The 24,092-nt window shown below is 33.1% G+C and overlaps 3 protein-coding genes across 4 annotated transcripts in view; 1 reads left to right on the top strand and 2 right to left on the bottom strand.

Annotated features, from left to right (window-relative positions):
- Positions 1-24,092, top strand: part of LOC145327636 (glutaminyl-peptide cyclotransferase-like) — a 526,230-nt gene that overhangs the window by 198,423 nt on the left and 303,715 nt on the right. The gene's annotated exons all lie outside the window — the stretch shown is intronic.
- LOC145328342 (uncharacterized) lies at positions 9,849-18,646 on the bottom strand. The gene is made up of 6 exons (XM_080171971.1): positions 18,424-18,646; positions 15,155-17,763; positions 14,726-14,793; positions 13,874-14,077; positions 10,527-12,150; positions 9,849-9,923 (listed from the first exon to the last, which is right to left on the bottom strand). Exons 1-6 carry the CDS (start codon positions 18,644-18,646, stop codon positions 9,849-9,851), a joined length of 4,803 nt encoding a protein of 1,600 aa, XP_080028097.1.
- Positions 15,174-22,658, bottom strand: LOC145328339 (uncharacterized). Of its 2 annotated transcripts, XR_013882424.1 has the most exons (5): positions 21,594-22,658; positions 20,820-20,917; positions 18,790-20,077; positions 16,163-16,254; positions 15,174-15,219 (listed from the first exon to the last, which is right to left on the bottom strand). XR_013882424.1 is itself a non-coding variant. In XM_080171969.1 (2 exons), the coding sequence occupies exons 1-2, from the start codon at positions 22,323-22,325 to the stop codon at positions 20,831-20,833; spliced, it is 819 nt and encodes a 272-aa protein (XP_080028095.1). In that variant the 5' UTR covers positions 22,326-22,658; the 3' UTR covers positions 20,510-20,830. The 2 variants fall into 2 exon arrangements, 1 of the variants encoding a protein (XP_080028095.1); XM_080171969.1 differs by lacking the exons at positions 15,174-15,219; positions 16,163-16,254; positions 18,790-20,077 and having other exon boundaries at positions 20,510-20,917.

Genomic DNA, 24,092 nt, shown 5'->3' with positions numbered 1-24,092 from the left:
GTCCAAAGGTCAGGGCTAACAAAACTGTTATTGATATTATTTGTTTTAATATTTGTAGAAAAATGTCTACAATACGATACAAGATTTTTCAAAATGACTAAGAATCGGTTATAATCCAGTGGATATTTATGAGTTTCAAAGCCATACTAGACTAGTTATTATTTTAAGATAAATATATTGGACAAAAACCTTTAATATACGCATTAGAACCGGTTCTTATTAGAACCAAGTCAAACTGACCCTTCGGGGTAAACCAAACTGGAATTAATCTTATAATGATTCACTTTTATATCTACGGAAAGCTGCCTATAATACGTTGCAATAAATGCCTATTACCAATCTATTTATCCTTTAAAATTAAAACACGTTTTTTTTAAATTTTGCATGATTTTTGCAATAAATTTTGGAGGATTTATTTGTTTTTAAATATTAATAGCAAAGCATTATAATCATGACATTAACTACACTGTAATCAAAGATCAATACTTAAAATGTTCATAAATTTTAACAAATCTAATCTTTTTTTTGTCCTTTTCATTGAGTCTTTTTTGTCACATTGTTTGCCTGTTACTTTAAACTATCAGTATCCACTCTCTTTCTCTCATTTTTTCTTTTTCTTGTTCCCTCTCTTTCTGTGTGTGTGTGTATCTCTCTCTCTCTACCTATCTATCTCTTTATTTATCTATCTATCCATCTCTCTTTTAAGCTAGGGTATTTTAAACAATCAGACAAAAATTTAAGTATTAGGCTGATAGAAAAGCATGATTTACAGATTTGGATTAAAATTTTGATTAAAAAAGACACTCTGAGTCACATAGAGTCATTTGTTTGAGGATTTTTAATCACGCGACAGACACACAGACAGGGAATGGGTTTGGGAAATAAAAAATAGTAGTACAGAGTAGTCAAAGATTGTAAATGAATAAAAATTTTCAGTATTGCATATTATATTATTAATTCTTATATTAAAGTAACAGGATTTTTGTCTGTGTGTCCGTAGCTTAAGATCTTTGTAACCTCAAGACCGATCTGGTTCTCCTTAATATTCAAGCTTCTTATAGAAAAGGTTCATAATTATTTTCGTGGAGTGTACCTCCGACCTTAAAAGAGAATCGCCCCTAGAAAAAAACATCCAGAAAACATTACTTTTTCTTTTTAATGCTAAAATAGAAAGAGAGCTAAAGATCTTATCAGGTTGCACTTTTCAGAAAAAATATTTTAAGAAAAGCAAAGAGCTTAGTAACTCTTAATTAATCTTAGGTTTACCAGTTAACCTGAAATTTTCTCCAGATAATATTTTCCTGGATCCATAAAAAAGACAGACATGAATTGTTGTTATTTGCCTTTTTGATTAATTACTGTTTCATATCATGTTAGATATTTGATTTTTTTATTTTCACTTTGTTAATTTTGGAATAAATATAACTTTCATTTTTTTTTTGGAAAATATGAAAACTTTTAGTATCATTTATCGACAATGTTCTGTAATAGATGTATAAAGTTTAGATAATCATTACTGTAGACAAATATGAGCACAGTGTAAAAACAATCCGATAACATTATAGGTAAAGAAATGTACATATTTTGTTATTTTGGATAAAGCTTTGCTTGGGGAAATAAAATTGTAACTAAATATAAATAAGAATCTTTTGGTATAGTCCTTTTCGTGGCAACGCAAGGGGCGATTCTTTTTTTTCACAGTAACTTTTCTCCATTTCTAGCCCCTATGAGGGGCTCTAACCCTGCGGGCCCAATTGCCTAACCCTGTGGTCCAATCACCTAACCCAATATAACCTAACCTAACATAACCTAAAATAACCTATCAAAAGCCATTTTAAAAATACGACGAATTGCCCCTTAAGGGGCGTTGCCACGAAAGGGACTATTCCCGAATCTTTGCTCAAAACTTCATTTTAAAATGACTGTATTATTATATCAGATTGACCATCTGGGCTAAATCCAGTATTTGTCAGTAAATATGTTTTTTTTAATAATCAAATATTATTAAAATATAGCATTTTAGTCACATAATATTCAAATTCAAATTTTTATACAAAAATAACAGCAAATAATTGTAGATTTTCAAGATCTATCCTGAAATTTTAATATTTTATTTTCTATAAGTTTGTTTCATGGGTGTTAGTTAGAGAGTAAAAGACAAAAATATTATCCTGAAGGCTTGTCCTTACATTATTTGTGAGGTGTGAATTCACTTCCGCATATTACCATATCCCCATAAAGTTCGAAAGAAGACACATAATAGAGAACTTGTTCAATAGTAAGAGTGTTATCAAAATAATTATAAAAAAGTAAAACTTTTAAGCGCTATCAAGCGACAAATGTAATCAAAATAACCACTATTTTTTTAACTTTTAATTAACCCACTTTAATTCCCCTTTCTTCCCACACTCCCCTTTAAATGGAAACAAATATGAAAAATTAAGCGGTGCTTTTTGAGTAATCTAATTGATTGATAATCATAGTTTCCTTATTTTCCTTCGAGTTATTTTTTTTACTTAATTTGAGTGTTCCATAAGGGATTGGGCAGGACGCAATTTCTGTTGATTTTATACTTGCGCGGAAATTATGAAACACTAGCCTTACATTATATGAATTTAATTCTTGTACTGAATTTTGATTAAATATTTAGCCAGTTCTTATCATCTAGTCTATTATATTCAGAGTAGATGAAAAGTAGATAAAGGCATCATGTAGGTAATAGGTTTGAGTCCAGTATCAAAATTTTTCAAAACTATGAATAAGAATGATTACTACAGCTGCTAAGTCAGACACTTGACATTAATAACACGAGTAGGAAGAATACCTTAACCAATATTTAGAACTCGCAGACAAAAGTATCTGATATTGATGTAAAAATTATATCCAAGATCGATCATTTATACTGTATTTTTCTAATCTAATAAAAAGATTATATTCTATGATAACAAATTGAACTACTTCCTAAAAAACTTTGAATAAAATACTGCTTAACATGTTTTTGTTGCCCAGCTTAAGACTGATCACTCTATCAAAGCTTTAAAGTGTGAAAATTGACCCCCTTTGCCCAATAGTTGAGAGAAGTGGATAAGAAAATTGAGAAGATATTTAACTAAAAGAAATTTTGTCATAGAAAATTTAATTTGAACACAAAATAGCTATTTTATATAGCTTATCTTTCCTTTCTTTATCTGTCTGTCAGTCAGTCTGAATAAATTATTGATCTTTTTTGCTTCTAGATGTTATAGATTTAAAACTAAGCAAAATAAGGAGCAAAAGCTACCCAGCAACCTTCTCTTTTCTCCAGGAGCATAGAAATTCCATAATAAAGGTCTTTATGTATGATTATTTTGTAAATAAACTTATTCCTTAATTCTCTGGGCTACAACACATTCATATCACGTTCTTTTGTTGTGTATACATACTTATATACATATAAATGTAAAGATATAAAAATCAAGGAGAGAGGGGACATTGACATGTTTATTACACTAGTCCCCAAAGTTTTATAATAACGTTTTCTTATTCGTTTGCTTAATAACTTTGGTGACTTTTTTAAAATTCTATTGGTTGGTTCATTAAGTTGTGTGTCCAAATGTGTCAACTACTAATCATAATCCACAGAAGGGATAATTTTGTGTATCATCATTGGGGATGTACATCAATTTATCGCCCTTTAGATCCCTGTAAAAAGATAGATACATACTTTTCTATATCGTGATATACTGTATGATATATGCATGATAAGATGGGTCGCGTGCACAGGATTTTACCAGATGGTATAGTCCTTTAGGAGATGAAATAAAGGAAAAGATTTAAATTTTGCAGCTACTCAGAAAATGTAAATAATTTAGGTTAAATCAAGAACATTTAGAACAAACAAGCAGTGCAGTGTAGAAACTTTTCCACCTATTATTTCAACTTACAGAAGGGTTAATATAGTTTTTTTATAATTGGGGTTCTAAATCAATTTATTGTCCATTGTCCTATCCCTAACTTTGATTGTCTAGCATGATATTGAGATGTCACACTGCTTTAACTTTATCCTTGGAAAGAGCTATTATTTTTTCTTTCTTCCGTATTTCCAAATATCAAATGGTCATATAAGAATTATTTAAATGGGCAAAAAAGTGTCTGTATGGCTTAATTTTTAGATTAAGATAAGAGATAAAATGCTTCAGGGCATAAATTCAAATTTTGTTTGTATATGAGTTGAATTTTGAAGAAAATCCTTATTTTCAAACTTAATATCAATGTAATATTATCCTATTATATTAATTAATATTATCTTTGTCTGTAGCTTAAGATATCGATAAAATCCAAACCGATTCTCTATTTCAGAGAAGCATCTTATCTTTTTATGTAAGCCATAGGACGGTTTTATACTATTTTTCTACCCTTCTCTCCTAATTGGAATTCAGAACATCCACAAGTAATATATAATGTAATAATGTATGCCTACTATAACCCATTATAGATGTTATCAATCAAAATATTAAATAACCAAGTTATTTGATAGCTGTTCCACGGAGGGGGAAAGTTCTGAACCAATTTAGTTTTGTGCTGTTTAAATGGATATAGAATGTGCGTGGATATTATGACAGAGGAAATTGTCGTCAGTTTAGGTAACTAACATGGAACTAATTTATTGGTCAGATCGTTCATCCAGTAGAAGGGGAGGGGATGGAGTAAAGGGAGAAAATTTGGGGGATATTGTTATTTTAGCCAACAGCGAGTATCGCTTTATTAGAGAACATGAAAAACTGGTGTAATATCCAAGTAATAATATATCAATTGTTATATCAATCTTTTAAAGAATACTTGTCTTTATTCCAAACCCCTTGCTTACAAATTAGGTGTTTTAGTATTTAAGCAAAAATATCAGAATATTTTTATAAAATGAGATATAGACAATAAGATCTTTTGTTCATTGAATAGATAATTATATTAATTTACTAATAAATAAATATTAAAACGCATTGAAGATAAGTATACCTAGAGTATATGTATAAACAATTACTTTTATCAAATTTGCTGTATTATAGAATTACCCCATATCACTTATTTGAAATTCTTAACTGCCTGGGTGATTATTAAACCGTTCTACAATCAGAATAGGACAAATGTTATCAAAAACAAATTATTATAGGCAGGGGCGTCCAAGCTTTTTATTTTGAGGGGGGTAAAATTTTTTGAAGGATTATATGATTATAGGATAAAAATAGATTTTTTTTATGTTGAACTAGCGGCTGCGCCCCTAGCACCTAGGAGCTCCGTGTTCAAAAAGGTAAAGAAATCAGAAAAATAGCATAAACCTATTCCTAGACTTAAATTTAAAATTATATAGCCTAAAACCAACTCGAGACTTATGTGAAGCTTTTATTAATGGAGAACTAACATAAATCATATACCATATAACGCTATTCTAAAAATGACATGTAAGTATTAGTATTTAATATTATAACTTTTCTAATATATATATCCAAAATTTACAAATTAAATAATTTAGTTCGTTGTAAAGATAGAATTAATATCAAAGTTCGGCAGTTGCGTATAAGCCGCAAATTTAAACCTGTTTAGTTACTTAACATTTTACTGAACGAAAAAAATCCTTATTAAGAACTCTTGTTTATACATCCAGATGAATTTCAAATATTATACTATTGATTTATCTGCTGATTAGAGGCGGCTAAGGCGCAGCTGCCGAGCCCTGATTAATAATTTAATGTTTAGTTATAATGTTTTAAAAGCTTTGATATGCTTTAACAAGTTTTTCAAAAGAAAACTATTAGATGCATTAAATTATTTTATAATAGGCATTACTTGACCTTGCAGTATACCCAACTTGGTAACTTGATGGTTTTTAATACAGGTAGGGAGGGGACATTGGGCTGTTCATTACACTAGTCCCCAAAGTTGTATAACAAAGTTTTCTTATTCTTTGGCTTAACAACTTTGGGGACTTTTAGTGATTTTGTATTGATTGGTTCATTAAGTTGAGTGTCTAAACGTTTCAACCACTAAATGTAATCTAAATTAGGATTATTTGGTGTATATACATTTGGGATGAATTACTGTGATCTACTACTGTTTATTCCAAAGCGCTTTATCATTTGTATGTTTCTTAGGGGATATAAAAGATATTTATCTCATGAAAAACTATCTTTTCCTCCAATTAAAAGCAGCTCCTGTAAAATTAGTGTCAATTTATTTATTGGTTAAAAATTCAGCTTATACAACTTGGTTTATTGTGGACTGCCAGAAAAGCTTGTGGCAGAATAGTGATTTTTAAGATAAAATATACTTTCAAAGTACTTCAATCTTTGACTATCCTGTTAATTTTTGTTGAAATTTGTCCTTGCAATGGATGTAGAATATACGTGGATATTATGACATGGGAAATTTGTCGTCAAGTTAGCTTGCAAACATGGAACATATTTGTTTATTAGTTCGTTTATTAAGTGGGAGGGGAGGTTATGGGGTAAAGAGGGATCAATATTTTATCCAACTGCAAGTATAATGTTATAAGAGTACATGAAAATGTGATGTTAGATCCAAGTAATAATATATCCATTGTCCTTGCCCCGCTAATTACTTATGCCTATGAGTTAGGAAATGAGGCAATATAATGTTTAAACAATCTTTACGCAGGATAAGGGATAGTCAATGTGCTTTTTTTCAGTGAGGGGGGTTTATTGTCTCCTCAAAATATTTATAAACCTTCCCTAGACATACATAAGAAGCTTTACTAAAAAGAAAACGATGTCAGTTTAGAGGTTATTGCGATCCTTTGCTTTACACAGATAAACAGACACACAAACATTCTCTTACTTTTATTATTGAATGTATATTCATGTTTCTTTTCCAAGTACCTCCTTTTTTCATTGCTGTAATGCAATATAGATCCAAAGCATCTCAATAAATATTGTTACACTTATGCAATATGTTCAGTGTGAAAATGATAAAACAGAAACCGAAGTGCAATAAAGAACCTAAACGGAAAATAAAAAGTTAGCGTAACTTCTGGTTTGTGTTTTGGCTTAAAATATTACCGTCCTTGTTTTTTGCCGAAGAAATTGTGTTTAAGCAATGTTGCAATTAGCAAACAGGGATCTAAATAGATAAGGCAATGTTCAATAAATATATATACAATATTCATCCTCAATGATGATACACAAAATTAACCCTTATGTAGATAACAATTAATTGTTGAAACACTTGCCTTAATGTACCAACCAATCATAATTTAATAAAAGTCCCCAAATTGGTTAGACCAACAACTAAAATATAGAGAAAGATGACAACACGTACTAAAACATTCCAAAATTGAAGATGTTAAAAAAAGGAACGGACCATTTTTAGCTCACAAGTTTATCTGTTAAATTCACCGTGTCATTCTGTTTTTTTTACACCAAGGATCGAAAATTTAAGTGTTTAAATGCAATAACTGCTAAAAATGGTGAATAAACATCTATTAGAAAAATATTTTGCTTCTAAATTTTGTAGTTGTGTTAAAAAAGTTTAGGACTTTAAATATTTTAATTGGTTTATTTATACTATTGGTATCAAGCATTTTAAACTAATAATATTAATCTACATAAAAGGTAATTTTGATTATCCTCATTTGGGATGAACACCAATTTAATTTCCATTGTCTTATCCCCTAAGATCCCTGGCTGAAACAGTTTTCAAACAATCTGCTACAAGATGAGTTCAAGTTTAAGGCTTCAATCCATAAAAGTAAAAAAAATGGTGAGACGTTTAATGGTTTCTCAAAAATATTAATCCGTTAAGGTCCCATTTATAGCATATTTATATAAGACAAGGATGATAATATCCGGAAAGAGCAAAGAATAAATCGAACTTTATAGAAATACCCAGCGAGCTTTTTTCTTTTCGATCGGACTGACGGATTAATAAGTAAATAAGTAATAGTCTAGAATCTTCAATAAAAAATCTTAAATATCAACCGAATAAATCCCATTTTTCCCACAGACGGACATTCGAACGGATAATCCGATTTTTATGGTCTATTGAAAATATTGTAAGTAAATAGTTTTTTTTTCTTCAGGTAAAATATGAAGGGTTTGAAAGTATATGACTTGAGCTAAGCAAATGATAAAATGCCGTGTTACCTAATAAGACATATACACGGTGTTCATACGTTACAGCAATGTGTTAAGGTTTTATAAACAGCAAATAGTAGGATAAGAGGGGTAAATCTGTTAATTTTACATAAAGACATTTTGTCAATAATTGATAATTTACGGCTATTTTAATAATGAAATTATGACTTTAATAGAGCTCAAACCGTTTGACAGATTCGCTATATTGTATGATAACTTTGAAGCAATGAATTATTATGAGACTTGCGAATGAATTTCCCGATTTGTCAAATAAATCTGTTTCCCGTCGTGCTTTCTGACAGTAGACATTGTTCTTAACCTCTTCAGAGGGAGCACAACTGTTATATTATTAGCTATATACTCGCGGTATTAGTGTAATTGGTAACGTGTTGGTTTCGAGTTTAGAAAACATTATATCATACTAAAGACGTTAAAATGCTGTTATGTAAGACATCAATAGTAGAGGGAATGTCTTGGCCTAGAACGTTCCTATTATTTATAAACTGTTACAACATAAAAAAAAATATAATTAATATTGTATGGATTTATAGTTTATTAGTAATATTTATATCAAAAGAGTAACAATAATTATTAGATGCATATGCAATATAATCAACCGACTTGAAATACATTTATACTTTATAGTCAACAAATTGCTAATTGATATAAAAATGAGCCTAAAAAAAAGCAATAATATAACATAATTCTTTTTATAGTGTTACCTTTTAATTTTAAAAAGAAACAATGAATTCTAACATTCTTGTTTGAATAATTTAAAACAAACTACGAACACAAAAAGTAAAAATCCTGTTGCATTTTGATTTATAGAAAATTTATTAACATAAAAAATCTTTGAAAAAATTAACAATAAATATTCTTAGACAAAGAGACATCAAAACTCTTAAGCTGTAAAACCAAAAATGTCTGATAATTGTTAGTAAAAGCAAACAGACCAAAAAATATGTAGACCCTATTTATCAAAATTGGTTTTCTCTTTATATTGCTTATTGAAATTTTTAAAAAAAAAACAAGGATGACTATGTTCACAGAGCACATATACAACAGCTAAAAAGCAGTTTGACCATCAATGTTGTTATATGTCTAAATATGTATCAAGTGTATGGGTATCTACTTTTTAAAAATTCAGACGCCTATCTTACATAGCATCAAAGAAAATCCCATACTTAACAACTACAAAAAATTATTCGATTTTCACCATTTGAAAAAAAAATTTTGTCTTTGATTTAAAAGACATTTGAATTTAAATTGAATTGAGGAATATTGTACTTAGATGTGTATTGCTACGTAAAAAGGCATAAAATTGTAGAAAAAAAGAAATTATCTATATTTAGGTTTTAATATAATTAAGCGTGAAACCAAAATAAGCAATTTTTGTGTGTTACAAAATTAAATTTTATATAATTAAAAAATGGAAAGAACAAAGTCATTGAACTCTTTTTACTTTACAGTTTGAGTAAATTTTTTTTTAGTAGCTCTGTTACTCTGTAGGGCATATGAGAAATAACGTCTAAGCTTTTTTTGAGAGGGGTAAAATGAGGAGTCTCAAAGTTTGAGGGGGGCAAACCCTTTACACCCCCCCCCCCCTCCGCTTTGGTCAACTGACGTATAGTAATAGCAAGAACAAACAGCTAAATATTCTTATAAAGTGTATTAATTCAATACAAGGTTAATATACAATAATAACATTAATATTAAGACAACTGTTCACTTTATGTTCGTATCCTGTTGCAGAGCAATGACTTGCTCCGAAACCGTGGATACCAGAACTAAAGTGCTAAACTATAAAATACATGTATTGCTCTTAAAATCAGGAAGAAAGGGACTATACATCACATTTCTCCCTGACTTAAACATGAACCTCGGTTTCAAACTGTAATATTACAGATTAAGTATAACAATAGGTTTTTACATGTTAATTATCATAGATATTATAAGTAGCGTTGAACGCTTACAAAATAGATAATAGTGGATCTGGTATGACACCTGCCATATTTTTTTATTTTTTTTTTATATTTTTATTCCAGATCTTTAAACACTTCGTATGCATTTTTTTATTTATTTTGGTTCCTTAGAACTCTTTTGTGTTTTTTTTTATATTTTCCTTTTTTCTTTATGTGTTTTTTTTTCTTTTTTAATATTTTCTTTAAGAAAAAAACATTGATTAACATATAATCATTGAAGAATGCATTGATTTACACCTAATGCATTAATTACATAGTTATCATAAATACATGATATAAAAATAACATTGGTTAACATATAACCATCAGATTTAAGCATGGTATTATAGAGCATTAATATGAAACATGAATTTTAAACTTTTTTTTGAGACTACTACTGCCTCAACAAATATTAAATACATAAAATAAAATAAAATATTGCCTCAGTATCACCAAGCATATGAAGACATCTTTCAAATCCGTTATTGACCGCAACCGAAATCGAGGTTGCAACGGTATCAACCTCCTCCTGATTATCCAGAATCTTTTGATGCTTACGACTAACCTCTTCTCCAAATTTATCCAGCATCATCAATATTCCAGGCGTGTGTTCCAACCTCATTTCCTCCCTCACTTGTTCATCAACACGCCATTGCTGATTTGACATTTCAAGGTCCAAACAAACAGGAATGTTCGGATTTAAGGGCTGATCCATCTGAACACAAGCAGGATCCCCAAACCGAGTAACCAATTTGAAATCACCCTCGAACCACTCATTTACTTTGTGTTCAGGATTAAACTTCCATTCAATATTTGTTGTCAACAAATTTGTATAAACGTTTCCATCCAACTCCAATTTGATTTCCTTCACTACATTCTCCAAAGTGGTATTTGGATCACATAACAATATCTGCTTGGCTAGAGTCGGACGAAGACGCTTACAGCGCATCTGCATTTGCCAGGTCAAAATTCTTGCGTCTACTTTATCATTCATCAGACTACCTGCATATGTGGCACTCACCAGGTTATCAATTATGTCTCTTTGACCATCCAATCTAACATAACGTATCTCAGCAGGCATCTCTCCACTGGTGATTAGACTCACCGAATTCACGTTTATAATACGTGGAATGTAGACTGATAAGTTCATGTATTCATTCACCTGAATGGAGTCAATAAACACTTTAGCACTCAAATCCTGTTCAGACTTTCCATCAAGCCAATCTTTCTGTAACTCTAACAAAGTTGTGGATGGCATTTGCTTCAGAATAAAGCTTACTTTATTCACGACATCTTTCCAATGTGCCAGGAGCCGGACAGCTGACACAACCTGCGTCTTCAACCTCGGATCAACGCTATTACCCACCACCGTTCTCAACACCGTCTGAAGGCTCATTCTGCCATCTGCAGGTATGACGTCAATTTTTGAAAGTTGAAGCCAATCCTCAAGTTCCCCCATATGTTTGATTATGGGTAACAATTCGCCCAACGTTTGACAGCTTTTTCTCTCATCTCCATCCAGGTATTCAATCTTAGCAAGCAATACCAAACTTGGTAAATTTTCGCAAACAAGCTTAGAGAGAAATATGGTCGCACTCAACTTATTCAGACTAGTTGTCTCGTTCCATGCCAACTTTTTATTTATAGCTTTAGAATGCTCACCAGCCGCCATCAGGTTGAGGTATCTTGAATTCTGGCTGGTAAAGACAGGGATCCTGTCCACAGGCCAGTCTATGGAGTGGATGCATCTTCCCATCTCCAACTGCACTGATAACATGTTTATCAAATTCAACTTAAACCTTGGTTCATTATCAATAAGACGAGCTAAATCTGCCAGTGGCATGTCTTCACTGCTCAAAAATATGTTCCTTGTCGCCCTGCCCACACTCAACGTGGGCAGCTCAACGCGCGACATTACCAACACCAGCCGGGATGCAGAGTTGCTGATCAATGCAGATACTGGTAGACCAGGTTTGACTTGATTTCCTTCATTGGCAGATTGTTTGTGGCGACCATCTTCTTCATTGCTCAATAACTTTTGATTCATTGTTGCCGCCGTAACCAAACTGCAAAAAAATACAATATAATTAAATTTCAGCATAAAAAATTTAAGATCTAGCATTAAATTCCTCCTCAGTAAACCTTTTTTTATGACACCATGAACAACAACAATACAACAATATCAACATAGGAATTATACCTAACAACAACATTAACACAATCAAAACAAACTTGGCAAACAATGGTAATATATCTTTGAACAAATGTTCTAGACCAAACCAAGGACCTGTAACCTGTTCAAAAAATGACAACTTATGATCAACAAAATCCAATTTAGAAGCTTGTCCATTAAAATCCTCAAAATCCTCTAATCCCTGATATTTAATAGTCTTATTAAAATCAGCAATAAACACCTTTTCATCGTTCAGAAAAATCTTTTGTCCCACGTGTTCTGATTTTTCATTGGCAATATGCAAAAGTTCGAGTCCCTGCCCCTGATTCCCAAGGAACAAATTAGCTGTCAACTTCAAAAATACCGGACTTTGCGAACAATTTAACAAGTTTATATCCTCTACTGCTACAATCATTCTACTATATTCTTGTATTCCAACTGTTTCACCTTTATAATCCACCATTAAGTGTCCTACTGCACATCCATAATCCACACCTAACTTTACTGGAATTTCAACCGCTGTACACTTTTCATACTTAGCAATTTCTCCCAGGTATATAATTCTGAACCCATGATGCATCTGTACATTTGACCTAACTTCTGTTTGAGCACATCTAGAAATACTAAAAAGGTCCATCATCCTCTCGTTTCTTTCTCTACTAGCCAAAAACATAGCATTCAAATCAAATCTAGCTTCCTGTTTTAACAAATCCCCAAAATAACTTCTAACAGCCGCCTTCGGTTCCTCTAAAAACTTGATACCCTCTAATTCTGTTACAAAAATGTTGAAATCCAGATGCTGCAAAGTAAGTTTCTCTGTTCCCATAATTTTAACTAAAATATTCCTTTCCAAGTTAGAAACAAAAAGTTGTTCATTCCAAGTAGTTAAATTGAATGTATCTTGAAAAACTACCTTAAAATTACTGGCCGGTTTTCGTACTACATACGGAAAATATGGAGAAGTTGATGTTGCCCACAAATGATTATCTTCAAAATTCGCCACAATCGTCTTTTTATCATAATCCATAACAACATTTCCCTTGATCAAAACGGGTGTATTTTTTACTAAAATATGCAAAGTCCCAACAGCAAAACCTAAATTGAACCACATATTGTGCGCGTATATTCCCAGGGTCTTGCATTGAATATTTTCACCACCAACATCCCAAAAAGGTGACAATGTTCCATTAACTGTGAAACTGTGAACAGTTGGCAAATCTATATTTACTTTAAAACTAATTCCATCATGCTGATACTTGCCAGAATGAAAAACCCTCCTACATTCGTCCATACTCAACTCTACCTGTTTTTCATGTGGCACGTCTAGTACGTGCACATGACTCGCGGTACCGCAAAACCAGCGCTCCAATTTTAGTCTAACCTCACAACTAATAGCTTCTGACAATATAAAATCGGTTTCTGCTAACCCCAACAATTCCACAGATCTGACCGGTTCCATCCTATCATGCAAACAGGCAGCTGATCTAAGTTCAACATTACTTATTTGAGAACAATCATAAGCTGCTAACCGTGGATCCTGTGACGTATACATACCACCAACAACAATCAAACAATAAAACTGCATCACAACAACAAATAACAAAATATCCAAGTACCTGACTCCTCTTTCATCCTTGGATTTCTTCACAGGTACTGGTCCAACACGTCCACTCTTTGAACTACAAGCGTCCGGTGACCTCTTGCGCATACCACGATCTCCACGATCTCCACGATCTCCACGATCTCCACGATGTCTATCACCACCGCCGCTTCCTCTCTTGTCATCACGCTCTCTACGGTTCTCGTGGTAATCTCTTCTCCTGCAAATATTATACAAATTATTACAAATATTATTTTTTAATCAATTTTGCGAGGTTCCTAGTTACTACATCGGCTACTGAATAACGTTCTAATCTGTCCTTTTCTCTGTTTTGTCTATCCTCTTCTAATTTTTGTAATTGCATTTCATTTGTAGAACCTTTAGGACGACCCTTCACAGGAATAGTCTCAGACATTTTTTGCAATTTTGCATTATCTAACGATCTATCTAATTCATCCTCCTCAACATCTCTACCTCGTTTAACACTTCCCCTTCGTTGTTCCAAGTTTACAATTTTACTTTGCAATTTTGGAAAAGTGTCCTCTAAAATACTCATCCGAGACTCTAACTCTCTAGCAGATTCCATGTTAACATCCTCTACACCCAAACTGTTGTCTACTAAGCTATTATCAGAGGCATAATCCCCATGAAAAACACTATCCTTACTAATAGTAGAATATGTAGAGTCTAACTTAGTTTTGTCAGTCATATCATTTGAATCTACACTATCAGAAATATGAGTACTTTCCAAAGTATCACTAAGATCCTCAACTAAATCATTTAAAGTTTCATTATTCTGAGATACATTTGACCTTTGCTGTGACAACCCAACACCCAAAAAAGATTTCTCCAAAAATTCTGGTGTTACCTGTCCATCCTTCCGCCTTCCAACCACCTCTGAACTAGCGCCACAACTATTCTCCTCTTCAGAAACGCCTGAACAAGTTAAATTTCTCAAAGTATTGGGAAAGTCATAGTTTACTTTCAAGGTATTATCCACAGAGAAACATTCATCTGTAATAACTAAGTCAATTTTTTCATCTGGAGTCAAGTCTAAAGTACTCTCAATAACATATATTTTATCTCTTGGTACAATTCTCACCCCTTTATCTTTCAATCTACACTTTTCAAGAGGCTGAACCTCGAATAAACTATCAGAAATTGCTTTTGTCACTAAACACGGACCCACCCATAACGAGCAGAGTTTACGAGCTACACCAATCGTTGTGACGTCATAAAAAATGTAACAATAGGAATTTATAGCTACCGGCCTACCTATCCTTTCTGTATTTTCTACCTGCAAATACTTCTCAGTTCTTTCTTGTCCAGTCCTCCAATTCTTGTCAAGGCACTCCAATAACTCTGAAAAATTCATATGTTTAATTTTCGAGCGTGTTAACGGGTCAAATGAGTCAAGTGGCAGCTTAGGGTTTCTTAGGAACATCTTAAAATATGGGGAACACCCTAACCTCCGATTGAAAGAAGTGTTCATACAAAATTGTGTAGCTTTAAGTTTATAAGCCCAATCACCATCTTGAAAACGTAAATCAGTCTTAAGAAACGAATACACCGATTGGTTGTATCTTTCACTGTAATTCGAATTTGCTGATCTTGGAGGGATAAAAATTTGTTCAATTCCCAACCTTAAACAAACTTCCCTAAAAACTTTTGATTTGAAGCTTTGTGCATTGTCAGTCCTAATTCGCTCGCAGAGTCCCCAAACAGAAAATAAATTAAATTTCAGACATTCAATAATTGTTTCAGCTTTAACATCCTCAATAGCAAACAACCACACATATCTAGTACAACTGTCAACTACTATTAAAATGTGCTTACAAATGACTCCATTATATTCACACTCATTCAAAGGACCTAAAGCATCTATGGCCAACTCTGCCATAGCTTCCCCAGCCAAAGGAGAAAATTCTATATTATGATTATGTTTAGGTTTTTTACGTCTATTTAAACAAATGACACAATTTGCAACTGCCGCCGCTACATATTTAGATACATAGGGAACAATGAAGTGACGATTAATCCTGCTCAAAGTTTCCAAATAACCCCTATGCCCCGCTGTAACATCTGCATGAGCTAACAAGAAAACTTTATTGTACATTCCAATAGGTACCACTACCCGTTCAATAAATTGAAATTCTTTCTGAAGTCGCATAGGTGAAGTCAAGATAATTAAACCATCCTTATAACTCAGATGTTCAAAAAATCTTAATATTTGTTTACCACGATAAGGCATTTGAGACAATTCTCTGGACGTAGGTTTGACATTATTTACAATAAATTTCCTCACCTCAACTAAAACAGGATCCTTCTCCAGGCTACGACTAAATTCTCTCGCCTTCAATCTGGATGATATTTGACTGGCCGTCTCTGCTCCAATTCCTGCAATAAGACATAATTTAGGATCTTCCAATTGATATACAGTATCTAATATTAACTCTCCTTGTTCGTCTGTCGATAATTTAGATATCCTATCTTTACTATCCTTTAATGTAGTACGTGACAATATATCAACATTAGTATGCATCTTGCCCTGCCTATGTACAACCTCATAACTGAAGGTGGATAAAAAATTTATCCACCTTATGGTGAGACCAACAAAATATCCGTTCTGCCTCCAAGTAGATAGATGTTTCAGTGCAGCTGAATCAGTCCTCACTATAAACTTCTTGTGTCTCAAATAACATTCAAATCTTTCAACAGCATTTACTAATGCACATAATTCTCCTTTATGTGCTGCATAATTGGCTTCATGAGTTGAACAAACACGTGACCAACACGATATCATCTTCTCTTGTCCATTTTGTTTTTGACTTAACACCGCTGACATAGCTGTAGATGACCAATCTGTATCCAACACAAATGGTTCAGCCTCCATTCTCCAATCCGGGAACGATTTACTTATTTCATCACAGAACAATTCTCTAGTCTTTGTAAAAGCTTCCATACTTTTTTCATCCCATTCTATTTTACTACTGTTTCTAAATTTGTTCAATGGTGCTGTAATATCAGAAAAATTCTTGAAATATGAACCATAATAATTTATGAAACCAGTAAATCTTTGAATATCTTTACCTGTTTCAGGTACTGGCCAATTCTTAATCTTTTCAATATATGCTTTGTCCATAAATATGCCTTCTTCATTTATAATATGACCCAGAAATTTCACTTCCTCTGCAAACAATGTACATTTTCCAAGATTAATCTTGAGGCCTGCTTCACAGAATGTTCGTAGTAGAATATTCAAATGTTCCAGATGTTCCTCCACATTCATACTATATACAAGAACATCGTCCAGGTAAACTAGGCAAAATGCCCTCAATTCAGGACTCAAATCCATTACTCTATCCATCAACTTTACAAATGCACTTGGAGCATTGGTCAATCCAAACGGAAGCCTCTTGAAGCAATATTGCCGTCCATTAGAACAAAATGCTGTATATTTCCTGACAGATTCCTTCAAATGCATTGAATTATATGCTGAAGTTAGGTCAATAGACGTAAAAATCTTCTTTCCTCCAAGTTTGTCAAACAGCTCACCAATGTTAGGCAAAGGGTAACAGATCTTCTCAGTTATCTCATTTAATGAGCGGTAGTCCAGCACAAAACGGACTTTCACCTCGTTAGTATTTCCAACTTTCTTTTTAACAGCAAAAATTCCAGAATTAAACGGTGAATTACATTCTTCTATCACATCTGTCTCCAACCATAAATCAATCTGTTCTTTTAGTTTTTCTGCATGATGAGGATTGAGTCTAATCATCCTATTCTTGAAAGGCTGAGCTCCAGGAACCAACTGAATATCATACTCCTCCAAAGTACAAGATCCAATATCCGTAGGATCAATCGATAATGCCTTGAAGTTCTTTAAAAACAACCCAACTATCCTTCCTTTCAAAGAAACATTATCCTTTAAAAACGGAACTTTATCCAACTTCAATTTATCTTTAATAAAACGAATCTTCTTTAATGTTGTTGACACATCTTCTTTAACCCTGTTCTCTTGCAGCATTGCTATCTTCTCCGCCACAAACAAATTTCCAACCAAAGTACCAGCAGGAACAGATTTCATAACAGTTTCAAAATTTGTGATTTTAGTCATAATTTTACCGTTCTTTCCCACTTCAGTAATTCCTTCGTTTATCAACAAGTTGTTTCGGCTACAGTAACCTTGTCTAGGAGCTATATAACATAACTGTCCTTCAGGCATATTTCCTTTAGTTGAAACTTCTACCACCACTGTACTCAATGCAGGAATTTCTATTCGATTTTTCAATGAACAAATCCATTTTTGGTCTTGTAACTCAGCTACATTCACCTCAGGTTTCTTAGTTCTTGCTTTCTCCATTTTCTCCAAAACTGTATGAACCAAATTCTTCACTACAATTTTCCGCTTAGCTACTAAATTCACACTGATCCCATGCATCTCAATCCTGTTGCCGTCTTTGGCAAATATCGTCTTCACGTTATTTTTATTCAGCCAATAACTGCCTAGGTTCATAGGTACAGTCATGCCGGAAATAACAAAACAATCTTCTTGAAAACTGTGACCTCCAATCTGAAATTCAACATTCCGAACAACACCATCAATCTTGATGCTGGAACCCTGCACGCCTGTGGCTCTCGAATCCGTCTCTTCAATCACACAATCAAGCTTTCTAGCCAGCACTTGAGATATCAGGCAGCCTCTTGCATTGCCGCTATCAATTAAAGTCAGGATTTCCATGCCACCAATCTTTGTTGGAACATAGACTTCAGCCGCTCCAGCCGCCATCTCAGAATCTTCATGAAACTTATAAAACAGCTATCTAACCCACACCAACAGTTATGAGGTTGTAACTATCCAATGGTCTATCAAATAATTATCTATCTGTCTACAACAAATAACAAAAAAACTGAATAAAACAATTCACTCACCGACAATATTTCATCCACCAACAGAAACGTCCAAAAATATCTCCTAATCCACAATCAACAACAGAAATTCTCCGGCCAACAGAAACTCCACAAACTGTTAATCCACAATCTAAAATATTACAAAATTTTAGATGCCAATTGATGGAAAATCACTGTACATAAGAATTAATATTGATATTAATATATATAACAAATTTACAAGACTGTTTTTCGAACAGCAATATATATAATGGTAATCAAATGGTAACAACATCAAATCATAACAACTCACCATCAAATAAATAATGATGACAGTATCTCCCAATCACCAAAAAAACACCTTTCTCAGCCAATCTAAAATAAATACAATGATTTTAGATGCCATAAATAAATGTTTCACTGAACCAATAACTTGTAACACAATAAAAGAAGTTGTATTAAGAAATATGACATGATCAAACATTATCAATCATCAAGCAGATTAATCTTTCCAAATACCATAAGTTCAATTTTTTGAAATTCAATAAAATATTACCTAACAAAACTATTATTGTCAGATTAAACTAAGATGTATAAAAGGTTTAAAAGTCGAAATTCAACTAACTATATATCTCAATACCTGAGAGCACTTTCTTGCGCAGCTTTGCTTCTCTGCGCAGCCCAACTTTCTGCGCATGGCGCGCTCCACGCTCGATAATCATTTCAGCTACCTCTATACACCGCCCCATATTGCGCATACCAGCTCCGAGAGACAGTGCAAATTTCTTTGCAAATATGGTCACTCCCCCTCTCTCTCAAACAAAAGAGACAGCTCCCCCATATCTGCGCATACCAACTCTGAGAGGTAGTGCAATATTCGTTGCAAATATGTTCACTCCCCCTTTCTCTTCCAACAAAAGAGACAGCTCCACCATATTTGTGCATACCAGCTCCGAGAGACAGCCCCTCCCTTCCTTCATAGAAAGAGACTTCTCCACGATTATATCTAATGCATTATAACAATTTTGCTTCATGAAATTCTAAACTTCATTAAAAATTTTGTTGAATCAACATCTCTAAATCGCAATATAATTGTTTTAAAATCGAATACTTTAAATCACAATAACTGACTCATCTTTAAAAACAATTTTCCACATTTCATCAAAATTTAATACTTTTCAAATATCTAATTTCATATTTTTATCAAATTTAATTCAATTTAAAATTCAATTTAATATTTTTCAATAGCAATTTTACAAAATTGTATTCCTAATTCGTTTTTCATTTTCACTTTTTTATTATTCTTATCTCTGTTAGACTCCACAACAGTCTGAAACAAAAATGAATTTCAACAAAACATAATCAAAATAAATTAATTATTGATTTCCATTATAACATAATCTCATAATTTCATATAGGCTTATAAACAATATGTTATTTTTTCATAATTCAAAATAAATCATCAAAATAAATTATCACAAAATTAGAGTTGCTTCGTTCACTCTTTACCATTAATTTTGTTTTGTTGTTGTTTATTTACAATGCGCATAAATCAAAACAATGCCGCGTAACAAGTAGAAAATGAAATAAGGTTTTATGATTATAATACATTCAAAACATTAAAACCATAAAATGTCATCTATAATAGCATTATTCCATGCTTCGACTTCCGCTACAAGATCGTCTTCATAATCGCTTGCCCCTAGACCATCGACATGTGCCACTTCCTTCGTGTCTTCCCCTTCTTTCACCTCTCCTTCAATTTCACCAACCAATTTCTTTTTATCCATACTATTTTCATTCTTTTTAAAACTCTTTTGCCCCGTCTTATAAGGAACAAAAGGCTTGTTTCCCCACCGCAAAAAGTATTTTCCTTTAGGATTAGGCAACTTTTTATCTCTAATATCAAAACAATCCCTCATCATGTGACCCTTTTTGTTGCAATAATAACAAATAAATCCACCTTGAATTGCGCCAATTAAAGGAATAAGTTCAGCTGGTCCACCAAATTCATCAGCTAAATCAATTTCACATTGATTTATTTCAAATGACAAATTATCTTCATCACTAACCTGATCAATAGTTACAGGATTTGACTTGGAACCAACGCCACCAACCATCGTCTTAGCCAAAGCCATCTGGTTTGTTGTACATCCTCTAGCCATTGACCCTGAAATTTGATTAAATTGTAACCCTTTAACAATCAATTGTGCTTTAACTATTAACTCTGTCCGAAACTTCGTTATCATTCGCACTTGTCCGTCACGTTCCAAATCCAATGCAAATTGACGCATCTGATTAGCCAAAAGTGGAGACAAAACCACATTACACACTTGAGAATAGAAATCCATAAACATATCATCAGTTGGTTTCGGATACGCACGTTTCCAGAAAGATAGTATCTTATCAAAAAATGCATCAATCTTATCATTCTCATGTTGCTTAACACTCAAATACGCATCTTTACACACATTTTTCATGTCGGGCGGTAAAAATGTCTCCCGCATCTTACACAAATACCCCTTTAATGTTAATTGTCTATTCTCCATATCAGCAGGTTTTAGTGTATAACCACAAGCGGTTCTTACACCCACACATTTATCAAACAAAATTTCCTTACACACTTGATGATTAGTCATATGATAACGTCTAGTAGTCATCCAAAATCTCTCCAAATAATCATCAAAGAAAATCACATCATCGTCAACTGCAAATTCAGGCGCATTTTTTCTGAACTGATCATCAAGTTTAGCACACGTTTCATTGTACCTATGCACATTCTCCTCCCCCTGCGAAACATACAGAGATCTATCTGGTACATAAACAAGAGATTTACACCAACTAACCTGCGAATCACTCAGACCGGCTTCAAAAAAATTGAGCGTATTAAAATCCACCGCATCAACCTCAGAAAGGGCTGGCCACCACATGAGAACTCCATTATAGATATTATCCACAGCATCAACTCTAGACAATTCCCAAAGTTTTATGATCTTATCTTCATTTCCTTGCATACCACCAAAAATAGGTCGAGAACCACCAGCAAACAATTTAGGCTTCTCTTCTGATCCTCCAAATCCTCCAGATCCACCAGCCGTTCTCTGCCACGGCATAGAGATATTTAAACCATTCTGCTGGTTATTCGACCCATTCTGCTGGGTATTCTGCTGGTTATTCGACCCATTCTGCTGGGTATTTGAACCATTCTGCTGGTCATTCAAACTATTCTGCTGGGCAATCTTTTCAAGAATTCGCTGCTGGCCAGTCATAAACTCATTCTCAACGGTCACATCCTCAGTTTTGATATCATTATCAACACTAGGCTTCACCACCTTATTAAGACGATCTTCCAAATCGTCCATCCGAGTAGCCAGTCCAGTAACCGCAGCAACATTAGTATCAACATTATCCGTCAATTCCTGAACTTTTGCCTCCAGCGGCGCCATCCTTCCAGTAAGATTATCCAGCTTATCCCCATTGGAATGAATATCACCCTGCAGCGAGGCCAACAATTGGAGCATATACTCCTCCTTCTCCGCCGGGGACAACTTCTTGTAATAATCAATGTCCACCTTCATGGCGTCCAAAAATTCCTGAACAAAACTAAAGCAAAGAAATAATACAATTAAAAGAAAATCTGAGCCGTAGATTCGTACTACACTACTGCGCCAAAATGACGTATAGTAATAGCAAGAACAAACAGCTAAATATTCTTATAAAGTGTATTAATTCAATACAAGGTTAATATACAATAATAACATTAATATTAAGACAACTGTTCACTTTATGTTCGTATCCTGTTGCAGAGCAATGACTTGCTCCGAAACCGTGGATACCAGAACTAAAGTGCTAAACTATAAAATACATGTATTGCTCTTAAAATCAGGAAGAAAGGGACTATACATCACACAACTATGCATAAAATATACAATGAGGACGTCTAACATGGGCATTTCAAATTTTGTACAATCCAAAAAAATGAACACAGTACTAGTGTCGGACTGATTATGACGTAACAAAAAAAAATTAGCCAATGAGAGGCCGTTATTGACCAATGGTAAAATTTATAGTGGCCTCTCATTGGCTAATTTTTTTTGTTACGTCATAATCAGTCAGACACTATTACTGTGTTAAGAAAAATGGAATAAAATGTAAAATAATTTTTTTGCCTTTTTAACTATGGTTTAAGGAAAGAATATAGCACATGAAAAAAATCTGATTCTAGATTTTATATCGTTTTACCCTTCTCTGTTACACAAATTGTTTGTCGGCGATTTCTTCAGAGGAAATTAGCCCTTTTAATCAAAATTTTAAAATTAAATGGCCAAGAAAACGAAATTTTTAATTAAAATGAAATCAGTCAATCGAGGCGATTCTTGCGGTAATTCCATACTAAAGAATCACAGTTTAGATTGTTCTAGAGCTAGTATTGTATAATAATGCGATTCCATCGTTAAATAATACCTTAAAAACGGCTCTAAATGGGAAATATTGCAACCTTGCAATTTTAATGGAAGAAATTTTCTGTGCCAAAACGCACAAAATCAAAAAAATTAAATTGACAAGTATTTGGTATATTCCTTTGAATCGACAAGTAGACCATTAACCCCCCCCCCCTCTCCTATAAATCATTTCAACAAAAATGCTTCTACCCCATTAGAGGGAGCTTTAACACAAACGTATCTTTATACCTTACGGACGCTTGTCCATGAGGGCTTTGCTAACTTTTGACTAACCAAAACATAAAATAAGCATCAATGTTTGTGTTTGAAGTCCACTTACTATTCAAGGGGAATTGCCAAATGTAAACTTGGATCGTTTGGGCATTTCTTAATACATCTGGAATCTGATTTATATCTTTATACGTCCTGTTTTATCATTTGTCTATCAGAATACAAAAACTTTCTCTGAATGTGCAGAATTGAAGAACAAAAATTCGCGCTTCATGGTGCAGTTGAAAATCCGCTAATAAATCAGAGTTCGATCATTAAATTAACAATAAAAATTTACCAATTCTATTTTTTATATATTTATTTATAAGTTTCTAAAAGTTTCACTAATTTCAGCCTTCTAGAAGGTGTAATTTTGTGTATTATCAGTCTTTGCCTTATTTATTATGATCCCTGTAATGAAAAATCCTATTGATCCCCGAATTGAAATATTTAAGTATCGGACCAAGGAAACCAAATAGAGAACACTCCATTTCCTTTCTATATTTTCATCCAGCTTACCCTGTCAAATTATTTTGCTGTTATTGAATCAACTTAAGACAGTAGTCCTTATGGCATTATTGGAATAGCGATATTTAGTAAGTAGAGGTTTATTATGGTAATGATGTACCTAAT

Source organism: Acartia tonsa, chromosome 9 (genome assembly GCF_053477335.1).
Source record: "Acartia tonsa isolate MP-2025a chromosome 9, ASM5347733v1, whole genome shotgun sequence".
Classification (NCBI taxonomy): Eukaryota; Metazoa; Arthropoda; class Copepoda; order Calanoida; family Acartiidae; genus Acartia; species Acartia tonsa.
Note: the sequence above shows the minus strand (reverse complement) of the source record. Positions and strands in the feature narration are given on the sequence as shown.

Coding starts and splice junctions, on each gene's coding strand:
- LOC145328342 (XM_080171971.1), bottom strand. CDS start 18,646: ATGGCGGCTGGAGCGGCTGAAGTCTATGTTCCAACAAAGATTGGTGGC. Junction 17,764..18,423: donor TGTTGAATTTCAGATTGGAG/GTCACAGTTTTC, acceptor TTTCTTTGAAAG/GAAGGATAGTTGGGTTGTTT. Junction 14,794..15,154: donor GAACTGAGAAGTATTTGCAG/GTAGAAAATACA, acceptor TAACTTGTTCAG/GCGTTTCTGAAGAGGAGAAT.
- LOC145328339 (XM_080171969.1), bottom strand. CDS start 22,325: ATGAAGGTGGACATTGATTATTACAAGAAGTTGTCCCCGGCGGAGAAG. Junction 20,918..21,593: donor CCGGTCTGAGTGATTCGCAG/GTTAGTTGGTGT, acceptor ATCAAATTTCAG/GGTCAATGGCTAGAGGATGT.